At 40.4% G+C, this 20,075-nt stretch overlaps 2 protein-coding genes across 7 annotated transcripts in view; both read right to left on the reverse strand.

The window, feature by feature from the left end:
• nav3 (neuron navigator 3) overlaps positions 1 to 4,581 on the reverse strand; it is a 175,244-nt gene extending 170,663 nt beyond the window's left edge. For 2 of the 4 annotated variants that reach the window (XM_047803938.1, XM_047803936.1), the window contains exon 1: positions 4,390 to 4,581. The gene's annotated coding sequence lies outside the window, so the exon portion shown is untranslated. The remainder of the gene's footprint in view (positions 1 to 4,389) is intronic. The other 2 variants (XM_047803939.1, XM_047803937.1) reach the window with 1 other exon arrangement.
• A 6,515-nt stretch (positions 4,582 to 11,096) lies between these two features.
• LOC113649913 (deleted in malignant brain tumors 1 protein-like) lies at positions 11,097 to 19,197 on the reverse strand. Of its 3 annotated transcripts, XM_047803962.1 has the most exons (11): positions 19,154 to 19,197; positions 18,949 to 19,086; positions 14,744 to 15,052; positions 14,197 to 14,514; positions 13,768 to 14,082; positions 13,357 to 13,683; positions 12,888 to 13,202; positions 12,361 to 12,666; positions 12,176 to 12,241; positions 11,618 to 11,926; positions 11,097 to 11,434 (listed from the first exon to the last, which is right to left on the reverse strand). In XM_047803962.1, exons 2-11 carry the CDS (start codon positions 19,076 to 19,078, stop codon positions 11,352 to 11,354), a joined length of 2,478 nt encoding a protein of 825 aa, XP_047659918.1. In that variant the 5' UTR covers positions 19,079 to 19,086; positions 19,154 to 19,197; the 3' UTR covers positions 11,097 to 11,351. The 3 variants fall into 3 exon arrangements, with proteins under 3 accessions (XP_047659918.1, XP_047659917.1, XP_027013684.2); XM_047803961.1 differs by having other exon boundaries at positions 18,949 to 19,194; XM_027157883.2 differs by having other exon boundaries at positions 11,627 to 11,926; positions 18,949 to 19,191.
• Between the last annotated feature and the right edge of the window lie 878 nt (positions 19,198 to 20,075).

The raw sequence follows: 20,075 nt of genomic DNA on the forward strand, positions 1-20,075 counted from the left end.
CCAGAACTTCGTGCCAAGTTAAAACGGTGTCGAGCTGTTTTAATGACCTTTTTACAGTAGATGTATTATGGCGCCCGAACCCGTACGACTTTGAACTGTGACCGCGAACATTTTGTTTACTGCAGCCGCAGCCATCATTACTGAGCGCGACCCGTCGACTCTGACAGTGAATGAGAGAGAATGAGACGAAGCGAACTCACAGGCCGTAGTGTGACATCCGGGAACCGACAGTGTAAACATAGATGATGTCACGGGTTTTTATTTAAAAGAAAGGACGTAGCCTTCGTCTGTATGTAGGCAAATTTCTATATTTACAATACTTACTAAAATATAATTTTTTTTTTTATATAATTTTTTTTTAGCTTTTGTATTAGTTGTTTGAAGAGTAAAAAAAATCGGTCTTAATGCAAATTTACAACCGGCAAGTCGGTCAGATTTTAATATTAATTTTTAATAAATTAATAAATTCCTAAATTGACAGGATCGGTCGTGTTTTACGGCAAACAAGTATATTTTTAAGGATGGCCTCATGTACTGATGTGTAAATCTATATGAGTGTATATCGGCTAGGTGTATTCGACCGTGCTGAATATTAATCAGCATCTCAATGAAATATAAAGAGATTCCTGAAATGTCTGTCCAATCACGTTGCAGCATAGTGACCTGTTTGCCAGAACGAACCAAACACGTGAGCTGAGGTTAAGAAGAAGACTGCTTAAGGTTGCCTAATATTTTATTAGTGTGTATGTACCAAAAGACCAGACGGGTGTTTCACTGAAATCTGCAGGTTCTATTAACGAGACTAAAACTGAAGAGGTTCACAAACATAAGATCGAAGACCTTCTAATTTAGACGTGGATGTTCTTCGAGGAAAACTGGGGCAGTAAACAGGCAGCTCCGAGTGTAGCTCCGAGTGTAACAGACGACGAGACGATGAGATAAAGAGACCGAGACAGACGGAGAGGAGGAGAAGTTCATGATCCAGAAGGGAGGATCTGCTCACATCAGTGACACGTTCATGTGGAAATCTCATCAACTCTCCGTCCTCCTCGTGCACCGGTCCACGGAGACCGACGGTCTCGTTTACTCGTTTACTCACTCCATCAAAAAGCATAGTTTGTCTTGATCAGAGTCAAACACAGTAGGAGGACGTTCGTCTTTAAGATGGAGCAGGAGATCACCAGCACATTCATCTGATTTGTATAAACTCGTGATCGCATGAAGAAAAGAAGGTTAGAAAGGAGTTCGGGATTTACGGAGCTTCACATTTATTAAGATCGACCGTGTGTAACTCACACCTCCAACACTGCCAGATACTTCTCAAGAAAAATCGTCATCGTCTGAGATTTTTCAATAAGGTCTAGACAGTTTGTCTTAAAATCCGTAGAAATATCAGTGAAAGAAAATGTGACCTGAACAAGAAATGTTTTTTTTTACTTTGAGGTCAAACGTAATAAAACGTCACAAAATATTAAAAATGTGAACTTAAAGATTAATACGATGATGTCTGTGTGAGAAGGTGGTGAGTGTCAGAATAAACGGAACAGGAGACCCGTATGTCATTAATATATTAGTGCAGGAATAGAGCTAGCTACGATGACGACATTAATGACTGCTTTACCTGCTTTACCTGAACGACTCCACGCTCATTATTCAGCAGCACAGAGAATAGCACTTCATCCAGCGCATGCTGTTAGTTTGTTTTTTTGCGTTTGGGGTAGGGCTGGGCGATACGGCTGAAAACTGTATCACAATATCAGTGCTTCATATTGGTCGATATCGATAATTATTGATATTTTTTATGACGCATTTAAAATGAGGACCAGGAGAAAAATCTATTAGATTTTAAACCTTTTTATTTGAAACTTCACCTTCCTCTGATCAGAATCCCCTCAGTTATTAATACAGAAACGTCACCAACCAGGAAACCTCCAATAATTATAATGTAAACATAAGTCTAAAGTCAAAATGAACACTTAACTATTATCTCTTAACATTTAAGGTGAGAAATGACAGAAAATGTAAGAAATGTTTAATAAAGTGTAATAAAATAGTGCAAAGTGTTAAATATAAACAGAGAAACCTTTATGGTGATCTGATTTTTCCTCTTTTATCTACAATATCCTCACCCGCTGCGGCTCATTTCCTGCTAATCAGTCGCCGGTTACTGAAGAGAAATCCATCATACCGGCACGAGACGACGATATGGCGCAACCGAACGTGATACTGTTACATGATTGGCTGTTAGCGTGCCACTCCCTACGTTGCTAGGTTACTAGTGAGTGAGTGCCTTTATTAATGCAACCAAACTTGCTTCGCGACCTCCGTTTTCTTCTGACGAAGAATAAAATTTCCAATCAAGAACTTAAAAGAACGGTAATAAAAATTACATTTTATCGATCGTTTTATCGAACACATTTTTTATTGATATCGATCACGTGTCTATCGCGATACACATCGTTATTGTTTTATCGCCCAGCCCTAGTTTGGGGGTAATGTGTAACAGAAACATGTCCACAGTTTGAAGGACAATGTGACCAACTGCTCATCTGCTACACTTACGGCTCACTTAAAGAGCATTTATAATGTTAGATTTATAAAATGTACTTTTTGAGTGTATTTACAGTTCATTCATTTATTCATCTGCTACCGCTTATCCGAATTTCTCGGGTCACGGGGAGCCTGTGCCTATCTCAGGCGTCATCGGGCATCGAGGCAGGATACACCCTGGACAGAGTGCCAACCCATCACAGGGCACACACACACACACTCTCATTCACTCACACAAACACACACACACACTACGGACAATTTTCCAGAGATGCCAATCAATCTACCATGCATGTCTTTGGACCGGGGGAGGAAACCGGAGTACCCGGAGGAAACCCCCGAGGCACGGGGAGAACATGCAAACTCCACACACACAAGGCGGAGGTGGGAATCGAACCCCCGACCCTGGAGGTGTGAGGAGAACATGCTAAACACTAAGCCACCTTGCCCCCCCCCCTCTATATTTACAGTTAAAAGATAAATTTCAGCTGTCAGACTGAACATTGAACCGAACACTTAAATCCCATAACACACACAAACTCAAACTCAAAGCCAGTGAAGCACAAGTGAGACACGTCCCTGTGTGTAAGTCACGTAACTTCTGAATAAAGTCTGTAGCTGCGTCTATAACATATGAATATAGATTCACACAATTTTATTATTAAAGGTCACACTTCTCTACACTCACATCTGTAGAACCTTACAACTCAGAGGTTCATTATCAGAAGGAAGCAAATCGTGTTAATAATAAAAAGATCTAAATGTCTGTTTATCAGAGCTCGGATGGGAGAACCTCCAGAACCTAAGACCATTTAAATTAGGAACCGATAAACCTGCAGCATCTCTAAATTCCAGTGTGTTTTATTACACTGATTCATCTCATGTTGTCTGAAATAAGTCCTTTATTGGTGCCCGAGGGAACAAATCAATGACAGAGGAAAGAAAATTGGGGCGTTATTATTACATCTAGCACAATGCACACAATGAAGCGGGTCCCGTTCGTCTCCCTGCAGTTATTCTCACTCTCAGTCCTTCAGTTTAAATTCAGTACGCTTTAATTCTCAGGATCTCATCCGCACCTCATCATTAATCAGTCTGTTTAACGTTAATAAATAAGAAACTGCAGAAAATAAAAAGGGGTAAAAGGGCAGCAGCCATAAAGAAGCGCGCTGGTCTGCAATCTAACACACTTTTAAATGTAACACGTCAGTAATGTTATTGTTCACATCAGAGCACAGAATCATCTGCAACTCATCTAAAGCATCACATCAGCATTACACCTTACTGAGTGTTACTGGGAAGCTATAAACAAATCACACACACACACACACACACACACACACACACACACACACACACACACACACACACACACACACACACATATACACACACACGCACATGCACAAATATATATATACACACACGCACGCACACACACACACACGCACACACACACCCAAACACCTACACACACACACACAGGCATACATACACACACATACACACATACAGACACACACACATACATACACACACATAAACACACACACATATAAACATACACGCACACACACACACACACACACACACACGCGCACACACACACACACACACACACACACACACACACACACACACACACACACACACACACACACATACACACGCGCGCGCTAATTTAATATTCTAATCAATCTGCTCCGTTTTTGATGAAAACGCACACAGGTGTCCACCTGCAGCCATAAAACTCTTCATTTTGCTGCCCTGAATTGATGAAACCGGCACCAGAAACGGTTCAGTAAGAGATGTGAACCAGAGCCAAAGCCTTTCTCTCACCTGAGACACAGAGACAGCGTTGGAGTGAAAGCTGCAGTCCAGCTGATGATGGAAACAGTGACGGATCAGATGATGATTCTCCAGATGTTTCTCCCAGCACTTGTGCGGATATTTTCTCCAGATTAACACTGTTGCGCAGTAATTTGGGGCAGATAAATGAGTGTGTGCGGGGATCCGGGAGCGGTTTTATTTCTCCGCGCTGCCGCTCCCTCCTGCTTCAGCTACAATGCCAACAGCCGCCGCTGGGGGCCACTATTGCGCCGAATTCTAATCTATTTATTCTACTTTTATTTATTCATTTATTTATTTTAAACGATCAGAAACAGAAATGATCAGAAAGTTTGTTTTGTATTCGTCTGTCCACGTGAATAAGTGTGGATTGTTATTTTTACACTTAGTAAAAATAAAAAGGGAAGCAATACAACCTGATCCTCGTGGATTCTGGAAATAATTATTTTTTAAGAATAATTAAATAAAATTAATTAAATTTAATTCCGAAAATTAATCTCCTGAATCAGGGGTTCTGAAAGATCAAATTATTTTCCATTCAATGAGCCAATTTTTATGTATATAAAATTCCATTTGACATTATTTATAGGTTTAATAACAAATAATCCTGGGTTGTGATTTCCACTAATGTAAAAAATAAATAAAAATGAGAAAAAATCATGGACATCTAGTAATATTAATAACTCCCTTAAACCATCTTTGTCTATAAACATTTTATTGATTTTTATTATTTTTGGGAAATCCGCCAGGTAGCTGATGAGTAGTCTTGACATTGCCAAGGTCGATGCTTGTTGTGTGTATAACTCCAGGGTATCCAGGTGAGGGGGCAACACTACAAATGGCTCCTGGAAGCTCCACTCGCTCAGGGGTATGTTAGATGCCCTTGGGTCAGAGGTTAGTGCTTTTGTTGTGTCCGCATTGTATCATGGTCACATCCTTGAGGTCAGGATCATGAATATAAGAGAAAGCATCATCTCTCTAGTTATACACTAAAGCCTGGCATGTAAGGGAATTAAACTGACTTTCTAAAGTCAGAAGGTCAGGGTTCTGTAGCCATCCATCCTGCAGCTCTACCCATAATAAAGAACATTGTGTAAGCAGCCAACTCAGCTCCTCGTGCACTACACGAGCCTCTGAGTGGATAACAAACTGAATTAGATGATCTCGAGTCTACAGCATTATACCATGACCTCTCAATGACTAAATTCACTCAAGACACTGGAATGGAATCATAATGAGGCTGGACGTTTTTATAAACTCATTATAGGTGCAGACAATTTAAAATAGATTTAAAAACATTTTTATTCTTCAACATGATTAAAGCCTTTAGTATCAATTGATATGTTTTGTTGATTCTGTATTGGTGTTTATTGTTTTATTGATTTTATTGATTTATTTATTTATTTTAAGTAATTGATTTTAAACTACATCATTCTGTTAGCATGTGTCATTTAAATAAAAGTGACGTTTAAATAAACTCTTGCTTTGGTATTTGTTAAAATTTTAATGTTCAGTTCAAAAGGTAAAATGTCTCGTTGTACTGACCATCAGTTCCTGGCATCGATTTTTATTATTTACAATTAAAAATAATAATAAAACCTACAATTAACACAATTGAGCCAAAATAAAAGGCAAAATAGATAAAAATACATGTATATATGGAAATTGAAAGATTTTGTATTAATAAAATGGTAGGCAACATGATTCTGTATATTTTGTATATTCTGTGAACACAAACTGTGACTGAAGTCCCCTTCAGAGAGTGAGCACTGAGCTCGGAAGCACTTTGCTGCCATCTTGTGGATCCTATTAAAGTTTCAACATGAACAGAAATTTACAAACGGACTGTTATCAAATAATATATTATGAGAAACTCTATTAAATTGTTTAAAATATTAATCTAAGTATTAACTAATGAATCTTGTGTAAAGGCAGATCACGTGATGTGTGTAGTTAGTAAGGCACTTTATATAAAGGTAATAAAATGTTCTCAGATGAGGAAAGATAAAATATGATATTTGTTTTAATATTGTTTATTAAGATGTTAAGCTTTCAACGTTAGGTTGTACGTAAATCATTTTAAACAGTCCTAAGATCCAGCATGTCAAAATGTCATTTTGACTATAATGAATGATCATTGAGATAACTGAGGTGAGATGTGTGAGTGTAGTTCAGTATAAGTTATAGCACCGACAGTGTAGTGAAAGAAGCACACATTTGATTAAGGAACAATTGTAGAGATTTCACTTTCTCTAATCTTGCTAAGAACATAAACGTGATGGTCTCTGTGGTTGCTGGGCGTTGTAGTCCACGGTGGTCATGTTTGTAGGCTGCAGTGCATTCTGGGAATAATGTAGTTGGAGGTGTCAGGTGTCGGCGTGACACACTTAGTAGATAGACGAATAGAAAAAAAAGAGAAACATAATTAAAGTTTTTATACAAATAGAAAGCTGATTATTAGATTATCAGAAATAGTTTAATCAAGCTCAATGAAGTCACTCACCTCCTGTGTCTCCTACATCATGTTTTTCACAGAGCCCCACAGTTATGGAACAGACTTCAAATTAGTGTTCGGGACTCAGACACAGTGTTTAAGTCCAGGATAAAAACACATTTGTTTAGTTTAGATTTTTATGGATAACTTTTCTCAGGTAAAGGAGCAGATCTGGAGGGTTCATGGTTATAGAGTGTTTGGTGAACTGGGATGTCTGGATGTTGTCTCCTTACCACCCTCACAAGTCGCTCAGGTTTACAGACTGTGGCATGGTGGGACACTTTACATCCCAGGAAGCCCTCATGTCTGTGTCACCTTCTGACAGCCTTTGCACATAATTTACATTGTCCATAACCTGATTACAGTCATACCTAACAATTTTTCTCTCTCTCTGTTGAGCTATACAGTATATGCCACTCCCGAGCTCTCTGTGTTCCGAGTTCCTGGCCTGATCGTCTCTTCTTACGGAGCTACTTCATCAATCCTGATGTTCTACCCCTGGTTGGAGTCTCATCACCCAGTTGTCACCTTGCCAGGGATTGATCTTCATGGTCAGTCAGTGTCTCATTGGATTGTTGTGTATGAAGCCACCCAGAGACTGTCATGTCGTCTTCTGTACCAGTGTTGTGTCAGTCAGCTGTATGTTCTGGTGTTTATCAGCAATCAGGTCTGAGCTGAACTCAGAGTTTACGTTGACTCATTAGTTCCTCAGGAGCTCTCGGCTGCATTATTATACACTGTTGTAGAAAGGACGTTATTTACATTTACACTATTTACTGTAAAGTGTCACCCAAATGAGGATGAGGTTCCCTTCTGAGTCTGGTTCCTCTCAAGGTTTCTTCCTCATATCATCTCAGGGAGTTTTTCCTTGCTGCCATCAGTCCTGGCTTGCTCATTAGGGATAGGGATAGATATATAGTATAAAGTATATCTTTTTAAATTAATTTTACGCCTTTAGTGTATATATTTATTTATTTTTACCCTAATTTATATATTTATTTCTTTTTTTCTCTCTTCTGTTTCCATACTTCTGTAAAGCTGCTCTGAGACAATGGGAATTGTTAAAAGTGCTATACAAATAAACTGAATTTAATTCAAATTGAATTGTTTTGTTCATGATTATTTCACAGTGTCAGATTACAGATGTATTAAACACAAATTAAATGATTTTATAGGTAATTCTAGTTATATGCAATATGATTATATAATATAATAATATAATATAATAATGATTATATGCAACATTTCTGTTATTGTGAGGAACAGAGAGACAACTTAACTGTTTTGTGACATGAGTGAAGTCTTGTCAGTTCACATGCCATGCAGCGACTGAAAGGACATTTTCCGCCTAACTTTTTGGGGCCAAAAGAAGATTTTCTTCACTAGTGCAGATGATTTGAAGTGACTTTGAAGGCTAGCGTGGATTTTGATAACACACGATTAGGTAAGTTTTTGCCAACTTGCCTCAGGGGTAATGCTTTTAGCTACTGGGACAGTTTGCCAAGCAATAACGTAAAGGACTATAGACAAGTAAAAGACAAAATGAAAGAGGTTTTTGGCAACCGATTTTATCTATCAACATTTCAAAGTTACATCAATGCACCCACATGCCTACCTGGTGAGGCTCTTCATGATTTTGCCACAGAAATTAATCATTTGATGGAGGAAACGTTTCCCATTTATGAGGCTAATGCAAAGAACGGAGAAAATTTGAGGTATTTCATTACTGAAATTGAACCTTTCGTATAGCTTTGCATACATGAACAAGGTGTAGACACATTGGATGCTGCTCTTAAGCTGGTCCTGCAGATTGAGCAGGCCCACCAGGCCTGGACTTCTACAACAGCAGGGGCCTTAACTTCAGCAAACCCTGGAATGTTTGTCAGAGAGTCGATCAACTACAGCTTGAAGGTCAACAGACAGAGGCATACCAACATCTACATTTCTGCAGACCATCAATGGCACAGCCTTACCTAGGAGGATTCACAAGGCTGCACATCTCAGATATGACAGATATTCATATACTGACTGTGACTCTTTCTATGAGCATAGCAGACCTTCATATAGAGAAACTAGTGGTGAGAGCCTACTATTGGGATCAAAGACCTAGGAGGTTACAACATAGCACAGCTCGAGACTATCTGGATCATTCTGGTCAGGGTGGCAGGTCATTGGAAGGCTACTCACCGAAGTGGCAGCACCCCTGGAGCAGGGGGGTTGAGGGCCTTGCTCAAGGGCCCAGCAGTGGCAGCTTGGCTGTGCTGGGCCTTGAACCCCAGTCCTCCGAGCAACAATCCAGAGTAAATAAATGCACTTGGAGAGATTGTTTCCTTGGTACCAACAGGCAAGTTCTACTTGCAGTATAGTATTAAGGCCCTCTTGAAAAATGGCTTTTAGTGCAGCATCATTCCAGCTAATGTACAGAACTATATGGCAAACCTAACTGCCAAATCAGTGCCTTGGCATATCTGAAGTACCTGTACTGATACATCCCTTTCTCCTGCCAGGTATTCGAATACATCCTGCAACAGTTGAGAGAGGTAGTCAGGGCAGCAGAAAGGTTCTGACCTTCTGTGTGCATGACTAGAAATTGTTATTACCAGAGATTTTTTGTAAGACATTTTAGATGTGGGCAAGAGTAAAAACTTCCCCAACAGCTGCCACTTTTAGGCCCTTGAGCTCAAACCTATGTGCCTTGCTCAAGGGCACCTCAGTCGTGGCCGGCCCGAGACTCGAACCCCCAACAGTCGGTTGGGAGAGGTTTGATGAAACTCTTTAGTGAGAGAAGAATTCTGGAAGTCATCTAAATTCAACCAGCACCTCTTGCCTGGACTGTACCACTCCCACTCAACAAGATAGTGGAGTCACCTTTTCCTCCTTTGTGAATGGTCTTTATGAATGGTCTGTGAGCACCTATGCCATCTCTATAACTGTTGCGGGGCCTTTTATGGGTACCAGCTTGTAAGCCATTGAAAAACGGTCCACACTTTCCATTATGGCAGAGCCATATAAAGTGACACAATGTATAGGTGCATAACCATTGTTTAATGTAATCATTACCTAATTGTGTTCACCTGTACTATGTTTCATTTCTTTTTGTGTTGCCCCCATTTCTTACTCTCGCAAGAAAGCTTCTATGACGTCACCCTTCCTTCCGGATTTCTATATAAGGAAGCGGGATGTGGTATCTCAGTGGTTAAGGTGTTGGGCTACTGATCGGAAGGTCATGGGTTCAAATCCCAAGTCCACCAAGCTGCCACTGCTGGGCCCCTGAGCAAGGCCCTTAACCCTCAGTTGCTCAGTTGTAAGTCACTCTGGATAAGGGTGTCTGCTAAATGCCGTAAATGTAAATGTAAGCGGCTCGCTGGCGTTCTGGGTAGCGAGGTAAATGGCTATAGGTGCACCAGCTGTATTTTGTAAGGATTGTTCGTGTTTTTGTGTGGATTATACGTGTGTGGTATTTTTTGCGTCTTGGGACTCACTTTGGAATATTCTTTTCCTACACTGGATTATTCACCTGTGAGGATGCTATTACACCCATCCATAAACCAGACTTCTTACTATGTCGCTACATCCGGTGAGACTGTGCACACAATTCACATATTGGGTTTTGGGGAATTTTTTGTATTTATTTGTAAATAGTAAAATTTTATAATACACTTTGAATTGCTTATATTTTGGGTGTGTCTGTCTGTTTCCTGTGCGGTAATTTCATTAGGGAGTGGTCCCCCAGTTATTAGTGTACGGGTCAGTGTATAATATATATGTGGACTGTTACACTGTAGTCAAGGGAGGCCACTAAAAGGCATTCTGAATCAGTGCTACAATGGACATCTGGACATCTTTTAGATTTCAGGATCCTCACAATGGGATGCCTTGTTTTTATTAAAAGCAGTGTAATACAAATAAATGTGTGTAATATATGTAAAGTAAAATAAAAGGAAATTACAAACAAAATTTCCTTTAAATAATCAAACAATTCTAGTTTAAAAAGAAATAAGTAAAATGCAAAGATACGAACAAACTAAGAAACACTCTCCAAGTGTAAGCCTGCGTTTGTTTTCCTAATGCACCCTCCATCAGCAATAACAAAGTATAGCACAATGAGCTTGCCTCTAGGTGAATGTACACCCATAACTAGTTCTAAAACACTATTTATACCATTTATTAATATGATTCCATTACAACATTCAGCTTCGGTCAGCATCCTGAGACGTCTCTTCACGTTTTCTGCTGATCGTGTGTTCTTTTGCAGCTGACACAAAACCTTGTGATTTCCTTTGAAGTTTTCACTGTTACTCTCTGTCTTAATATCTGAACATACTAATGAACATTATATCATTTCTTAATCATACAAATGATTACATAAATTCATATAAAAGGTAAAGAAAACATCATTATATAAGATGAAAAAGAAAACATAACGATTCTATAATCTTCTTTCAGCAAGATTATAGATTCACCAAGATGGGTCTTGATCAAACTGTCTAGGTACAGTGTCTGTTCCTCTTTTGGGTGTAGCAGTGGACACAGTGGATATGTCTGTATTCACAGAAAGAAAAACACTTTATCTCACAATAAAAATACACTGTTACTCAATAAGGTTTATGACATGCTGATCAGTGTTTACAGTTCAGGGTCTGAGATTTCAAGCAAACATCTAAGATTCTAAATAAAAGTTATCAAGTCTTATCACTGAGACAGAAAGCTGAAAAGTTAGCACACCCCTCTGACCTGCACAGGTGACTCCAACAGGAGAGCAGTCAGTGTGATTCTTCAGGGAATGATGACAGTCCCACAAGTGAATCTCATCCCCTCGACACTTCACTCTGTTCAGCCAGAAAGTCCCTTCACCAGAACCAACCCGAACATCAGCACTCAGCGCCGACCCACAGCCCAGCTGTCTGCACACCACCTGAGCGTTCATGATGTTCCACTGATCATCACAAACGGAGCCCCACGTAGAGTTATGATACACCTCCAACCTCCCAGAGCAGCTTCCCTTTCCTCCACTCAGCCTGAGAGTCCAGTGTTCTACATCACACACATCACACACACTCAATGCTGAATTGTGGTTAGTCAAAAGATGGTGATTAATGTTAATTTAACATTTATGGAGGGAGGTTCCAGAGAGAGAAAAGAGAGACTGGTGACGGAACATATTTTTATAGCTAATATACTGTACATACATATGAAAGGCTCATCATTATTTATTATAAAAAAGATGATCTTCTGGGTGAAAACAGTAACTGTGACTAAAAGGACAGATTTAATTGTCCTTACTTGAGCAGTATTTCTGAAGAGGAAATGACGAGCATGTCCCTTGAGAACGTAGAGACGTTCCATCATCTACAGTAATAAAACAGACAAAACAGACTTTTCTCTCATTCTTATTTTATATTAAATATTTACACAACTTCTACAGCATTGTATAAACTAGTATAGAGAGAGAGAGAGAGTCCTCTTACCTGTGCAGGTAATATGAACCACTTCATTATGATTATCACATCTGTTCTGTCCCCAGGGTGAAGATGGACACTGCAACAGATTAGAGTCGTGTTTCCTACATTTCACATGATCCAGCCAGTTGGGAGCAGATTTTACTCGTGCTTCAGCGTTTGACAGACTGCTACGTCTTCCACAGTTCAGCTCTCCACACAGCATGTTTGCCGTCTCATCATCCATCTGATTGTGACACACATTACCCCAGGTTCCATTGTAGAACACTTCCAGATTCCCCTCACAGCCCTTCGTGAGTCGGATCTCTTTAAACTCTGGTGAGAGAAGGACGACTTACACTTCATTTGAAAACGTCCTGTTTTATCCACACAGTTAAATATGTGTAAAATTATCTTTATGTAAAAATATATTTAAGATTCATTACATTTATAAACAAATCCTTACTATCATGTTGAATTTCAGAAACTTTGGACCTCAGTTTTGAAATAAAACATATACATATCTAACAGGTTTATTGTCAGTCATCAAACTGTACCTGAGCAGACGACTCCTACGTCCTTATGGTGTCCACATTCACCCTCTTCACACAGCTGATATCTGCAGTTCCACAGGGACGTCTCGTTCCCCTCACACTCCACCTCATTCAGCCATATGGACCCAGTTCCAGGACCAAACCAGGCTGGTATGTGGTTACTGAGGGCCTCTCCACACTGCAGCTGTCTGCACACCACCTGAACATCCTCAATACCCCACGAGTCATCACACACAGTCCCCCACGAGCCACTGTGGAAAACCTCCAGCCTTCCTGCACAGTCTCCACCAGAACCAACCAGCCTGATGGACTCTCGGACTGGATAACATTTTTTTTATAAAACAAATTAAATAATGTAAATAATATAATTTCATACAAAACTGAAAGTGTCTGTACATTTAAAAATATGTATTTTACAATTTTAAGATACTTATCACTTTCATTAATAGTTTTTTTATTTGTTGGTGTTTACCTGAACAGGTGATGTGGAGCTGTTTCCCGGAGCTGCAGTTGACAGGTTCAGCTTGTGCACTGCTGCAGTTCCTCAGATGTTCTTCACTCCCAGAGCAGCTGAAACCTGTTACACACATGTGTTTGTGTTCATTGGTGGATGGAGAGGAGCGGTAGTTCAGCACAGAGCCACAGCCCAGCTGTCTGCAGAGCACAGACGCCTCAGACAGACTCCACGAGTCCAGGAGAACTCTCCTCCAGTCCTGCCTGAAATAAATCTCCACCTCCCCCTGACACTCGCTCCCTCCAGACAACCGCACTCGCCCCTCATGAAGCGCCACAGAGGATCCTGAAGCAGAAGAAGCTCATTTAAATATTGTAATGAACTCTGACATTATTCAGTAACCTGGAGTATGTGATGTTAATATCTCACCATTACAGATGACTCCAGCGTCATGTTTATGAGAGCATGGAGCTCGACTCCATGATGAGATGCCACATTGTGATAGGTGTGTCTCCTTCCCCTGACAATCAAACACATCAGCCCAGATGTGGTTACTCCCCTCCCCAAACCAGTCCACCTCCACCATGGCGACAGCACTCCCACAATCTAGCTGTGCACACAGAACATCTGCAGCTCTCATATCCCAGCCTACAGCACAAACTGTGCCCCACACACCGAGGTACAGGAGCTCCACTCGACCAGAACAGGAGTCTGGTCCATTCAGCAGCCGAGCCTCTGTGTAACCTGAACAAACAGCCGAGAACTCAGTGAAAGAGGAACATTAACACAGGCACCTTAAAGTTTGATTGACAGCTCTGTGGTCTCTATTTAAACAGAAGTTACATCATGATACTTAACCAGAACATGTTAATCCCACATCGTTGTCATGGGAACAGGTTGAGTGTTTGAGTGAAGATGATGTTGGACAGGATGCAATCCCAGATTCCTTTCCTCTACACTGAAGCTCCTCTGTCCACACCTGACCCTCCCCTCGGCCAAAAGCAGCTGATCCCAGAACCTTCCCAGGAATCCCACAGTCCAGCTCTCGACACACAATCTCTGCATCCTGCTGGTCAAAGTCAGCATCACACACTGTGGACCAGGAACCTCCATGAAACACCTCCAATCTCCCAGAGCACCGGTGAGGACCAGCACTGAGTCTCGGCATTCTGTGAGCTGTGTTTTATTTAATTGTGTAAATATTGTTTTTAACAAGACAGAACATTATGAAATCATTACAATGTTATCAAATGTAGCTTAAATAAATCTATTGTGTTTAAAATATACTTAGATAAAAATCAAAATTTTAATAAGTTTAATAAAGTTTATTTATTGTTATTAAATTAAAATTAATCAATAATAATAATGTAACTTAGTAATGTTTGTTCTAAACACAGAAGTTTACCTGAGCAGGTGACTCCAGCATCTTCACCATGTCCACAGTTACTTCTTCCCCACCCATTTGACCTACAGTCCTTCAGTGTCGACTCTGATCCACTACAGTCCACATCATCCATCCAGATTGGTCCTGATCCTGGTCCAAAGTGACCGTATTGTGGTGCATTTACAGCCTCCCCACAGCGCAGCTCTCTACACACCACTGCAGCATCGTTCATATCCCAGTCATCACCACACACTGTTCCCCACTGTCCATCATGAAGAACCTCCACTCTCCCAGCACAGCGACTTCCACCATTCACCAACCTCACACTGTCTGAGAGAGAGAGAGAGAGAGAGAGAGAGAGAGAGAGAGAGAGAGAGAGAGAGAGAGAAAGAGTTACACTCTATTTCTCTCACACACACATACAGTATACATACACATACACACACACACCAACACACACACTCATACACTGTTTAAGGAAATTGGAAAAAGAATGATCTTGTGATGTTGTGAAGTTGCAAAAGATTATCGTAAGAAGGAACATAATTCAATTCTTATAACAGAGTTAGGTTATACGGGCTAGAAGAGAAAGTGAAAAGTAAGAAAAGATAGACAAAGGGACAGGAAAATATGTCAAATGAAAATAGATGAAAACCTACTTAAGATAGAGGCCCTAGAAGAGAAGGTGAGGAACTTAAATATTAATATAAAATAAAATGTTTTTGACAAATGAAGACATCAGACACTGTACCTAGACAGTTGGAAAAAGCATGACGAGCCCAACGAAGATGATCATACTTCATTAAGTTTAATTTTTCAGAAGTTCAAGAGAACTCTGAAGTGTTTTCTTTTATTACTTCTATGTAACTTTGTATACTCTGATATAACCTTTCAGAATGTATATACTGTAGGATTAAGTTGTAGTGAGCCTTGACTTAGATGAGCTCATCATTATCCTGTACACAAGAGCACTGCGACCTGGATATCTTAACCACAGGTGTTGGATATATATAACCATGGATGGTCATTTAAGTGTTTCGAATGATAAATCGGAAGAGACTCTGATGTACAGTGAGTATTGCAACAGAAAAAACAAGGGTTGCTGTGATCCATGAGTAATGTTGAGCAACAACTAATGTTGCAGGAAAAGTGTATAAAAACCTATCTTGAAACATACTTGGTGTGCATTATAGTGTAGGCAGGTTCAGTGTGTGTAATACTCTGAGTGCATTAGAGAACAAACGCAAGCTAGTGTTTCTTGGTTTGTTATTATCTTTGCATTCTAATTACTTTTACTTATTGTAATACTGTTTGATTATTTGAACGAGATTTTTATTTGTAATTTTATTTTATTTTACTTTACATATACAGTATTACACACATTTATCTGTATTACAGTACATTGATTTTAATAATAATTTTAATAAATCCATTGCATTACAGTTGTTGTAACCTTTATTGAGAGACTATAAAACATTGTCATTTAGGAGTGCTATCACGCTACTTTTTGTACTGGTCCCCACACTGATGCTGCTGGAAAGCGTGCGCCATTTCGTGCACGATTGCACACACATATGAACGCATGTTCACGAGTGGCGCGGTTATCGAGCTGTCGTTTATAAACACCGTTGCCCTTGGGCGTTTATTCACGCAAATGTTCACGCAATAAATTGTTGTATGACAGACAGACAGGCCAAGAGATGCACTGCACTGCACAGCTAATTTAGCTAGTCAGATAGAGGCTAGAAACAGAATCACATCAACTTAACTTTACTGTTATTTGCTCTTGCTGACATCAAACTTGAAGAGAACAAAAGTTGACCTGATTGATTTTCTCGTATTTCACTTTCTTTTTGTTTCTTTTTTTTTCTTTTCATTGCCAGATGGATAGCTCCGCTTCATATTGTCATCTACACAGTAAACATTAACTGAACAGGTTGACTTTCGTCCCGTCGCACTCACACCTGTCATCGCTAAGTGCTACAAAAGACTGGTCCTCACCCACCTTAAAGCCTGTCTGCCACCCAGCCTGGACCCTTACCAATTTGCCTATCGCCCAAATAGTTCAACCGAGGATGCCATTTCCACTGTACTTCATTCTGCCCTGACTCACTTGAATAAACCTGACACCTGTGCCAGGATGCTGTTTGTTGATTTCAGCTCAGCTTTTAATACAGTTAGCCCTTCCAAGCTAACGCTGAAGCTGGAACAACTTGGCATCAGCACACAACTCTGCAATTGGACTCTGGACTTCCTTACGAACAGATCACAGTCTGTTCCTCTGAACACTGTCACCTCCTCCAGTCTTACCATCAGCACTGGGGTACCTCAGGGATGTGGATTGTCTCCACTACTATACTCCCTTTTCACCCATGACAGCATACCTGTCCATACCTCAAACAGCATTATAAAGTTTGCAGACGACACCACAGTGGTAGGCCTGATTGACGGTAACGGCGAGGCGGCTTACAGGGAGGAGATCCAGCACCTAGTAGCATGGTGTGAGAACAATAACCTTGAACTTAACACCAAAAAGACCAAGGAGGTCATTGTGGATTTCAGACGTGCTGGAAATCACACTCATCCTCCAATTCACATCAACGGAACTGCTGTTGAGCGTGTACCCAGCTTCAAGTTCCTTGGAATACACATCTCTGAGGACCTCACCTGGACTCTGGACTCTTCCATCATGATCAGAAAGGCACAACAGCGCCAATATTTTCTGAGGAGACTTAAAAAGCCCCGTCTGTGCTACAGGATACTGGAGAACTTTTAGCACAGTACCATTGAGAGTATCCACACAAACTGCATCTCAGTGTGGTACAGCAGCTGCACAGCTTCAGAGCCCTTCAGAGGGTGGTGAAAACATTATTAAATCATTGGTATTAAACTACCCACCTTGGAGAACATTTTCAAAAAACGCTGTTTGCAAAGGGTGAGGGGCATCACCAAAGATCCCTCTCACCCCAACACGGCATGTTTACACTTCTCCCATCGGGCAGACGCTACCGTTGTCTCAGAGCCAGAACAAATAGACTGAAAAATAGCTTCTTTCCTGTGGCTGTTTTTGCACTGAACAACTGATATGGACTAATGGACTGTTTACACAAATGGATGTTATTGCACTAATGGACTATTACACAAACTATGCTGACTTGCACACTTGCTCTCTTTTTTCATTGCTGCTCACCACTGCCTTATTGTATATACCCACCTGATTTCTGTTTATAGTAACAGCAATATATTATATTAATAGCTGTATATATTTGTCTATAGCACATACCATTCTGTAAATTTCAGTTTATACTAATAGCCATCTGCATATTATATTTTTAGTACAAGTATATTCATCTGTATATTATATTCATAGTACTGTACATACACGTCTGCAAATTACTGTTTATAGCAATCGCCATATTTTGTTACATCCTTCTGTAAAATTCAGTTATAATTATAGTCATCTGTATATTATGTTCATAGCACACACACATCCATAAATTACTTCTATTACCATTTTATTTAACTTATCTAAATCTTGTACACACTGTATATCCTGCACTTACTACTATTGCACTCTGGTTAGACCTAAACTGCATTTTGTTGCCTTGTACTTGTACATGTGTAATGACAATAATGTTGAATCTAATCTAATCTAATCTAATCTAATCTAATATGGTGTTAACAATCACCACTCTACTGTCACTTTTCTTCTGTGTTTTGCACTATTTTGCACCACTTTAAAATCATGCATCCTTGCACCACCCACCACCACCTTCTGGTTAGATGCTAACTGCATTTCATTGGCTCTGTATATATACCTTGCACAATGACAATAAAGTTGAATCTAATCTAATCTAATCTAATCTAATTAACACCCTCCGTAAAATGAGGCAGGGGAGGTGGGGCCTTGCGTAATTTGTGGGGCCCTACGCAACTTGCATAGTGAGTGTATAGGGCCGAACGGCTCTGCTCACAATAAATCATGTCTAAACTCTAAACATTAATCTGGAGCTGATTTTATAAGTGAGGCCTCAGAAAAAACCCTGAGGATGATGTGTGTACTCTCATGTACAGCTTTTTATATTCTATGAAGATAAAACACTTTCACTGTTTATAAAGTTACAATCACTCCAGGAAACTTTCTTCATGTCATGATTAAAACTGGTCCCTACTGTTAAAGTGAGAAGTGTGCGATGTTTTCTTGTGAATAATCAGTGTGAACTTACCAGCTGCTGTGAGTGTGAGTGTGGATGAGAGAAGAATTAAAGTCAGACAGATTTCCATCTCCCTCCTCGCTGTACACGATGTGTTCACCTCCACTCGCCCAGAGAGACTGAGAGAAGTGTATCCCCTCATTCAGCCCCCTACAGAGAGACAGACAGAGAGACAGACAGAGGGAGAGAGACGGCCGCCAATCACACTCACTGTTACCTTATTAGAAAGACGAGAGGAAATCATCACACAGCCTCAATAACAAATCAGATGAGGCATCTTTCACTTTCTCCATATATATCAAAATAACGTCAGAGCTGATGAACAGAGCTCCGCCTCCTGTCTCTGTGGTGTGTGACTGATGAACAGAGCTCCGCCTCCTGTCTCTGATGAGAGTCGACCACATCACACGCTGATTTCAGAGAGAGGAAACACTCGGCTGTCGTACAGCATTAATTCCTGACAGCACAGAGCAGATACACACACTGATATACACACTGTAACTACATCAGTTACACATCCCTTCTACACACACACATACACAGACACACACAATTCTTAACTGAGATTTCTGTTTAGTGAAATGTGTTTGTTTTCTTAACTGACCTGCTCAGGGCACTAAGGGCGCTATCAGTACACACACACACACACACACACACACACACACACACACACACACACACACACAGTATCAGTGCACACACACACACAGGAGGTATGAGTACACACACACAGGGAGTATCAGTACACACACAAACACACAGAGACGCGTACACACACACAATGAGTAACAGTACGTGCACACACAAACACACACAGACGCATACACACAATGAGTAACAGTACGTGCACACACACAGTATCAGTTATCAGTACACACACACACACACACACACACACACACACACACACACACACACACACAGAGTATCAGTACACACACACACACAGTATCAGTACACACACACATTGTATCAGTACACACACACACACACACACACACACACACACACACACACACACACAGTATCAGTACACACACACACAGAGTATCAGTACACACACACACACACACACAGTATCAGTACACACACAGTATCAGTACACACACACACACACACACACACACACACACACACAC

The sequence above is a fragment of the Tachysurus fulvidraco genome, chromosome 19 (genome assembly GCF_022655615.1).
Source record: "Tachysurus fulvidraco isolate hzauxx_2018 chromosome 19, HZAU_PFXX_2.0, whole genome shotgun sequence".
Classification (NCBI taxonomy): domain Eukaryota; kingdom Metazoa; phylum Chordata; class Actinopteri; order Siluriformes; family Bagridae; genus Tachysurus; species Tachysurus fulvidraco.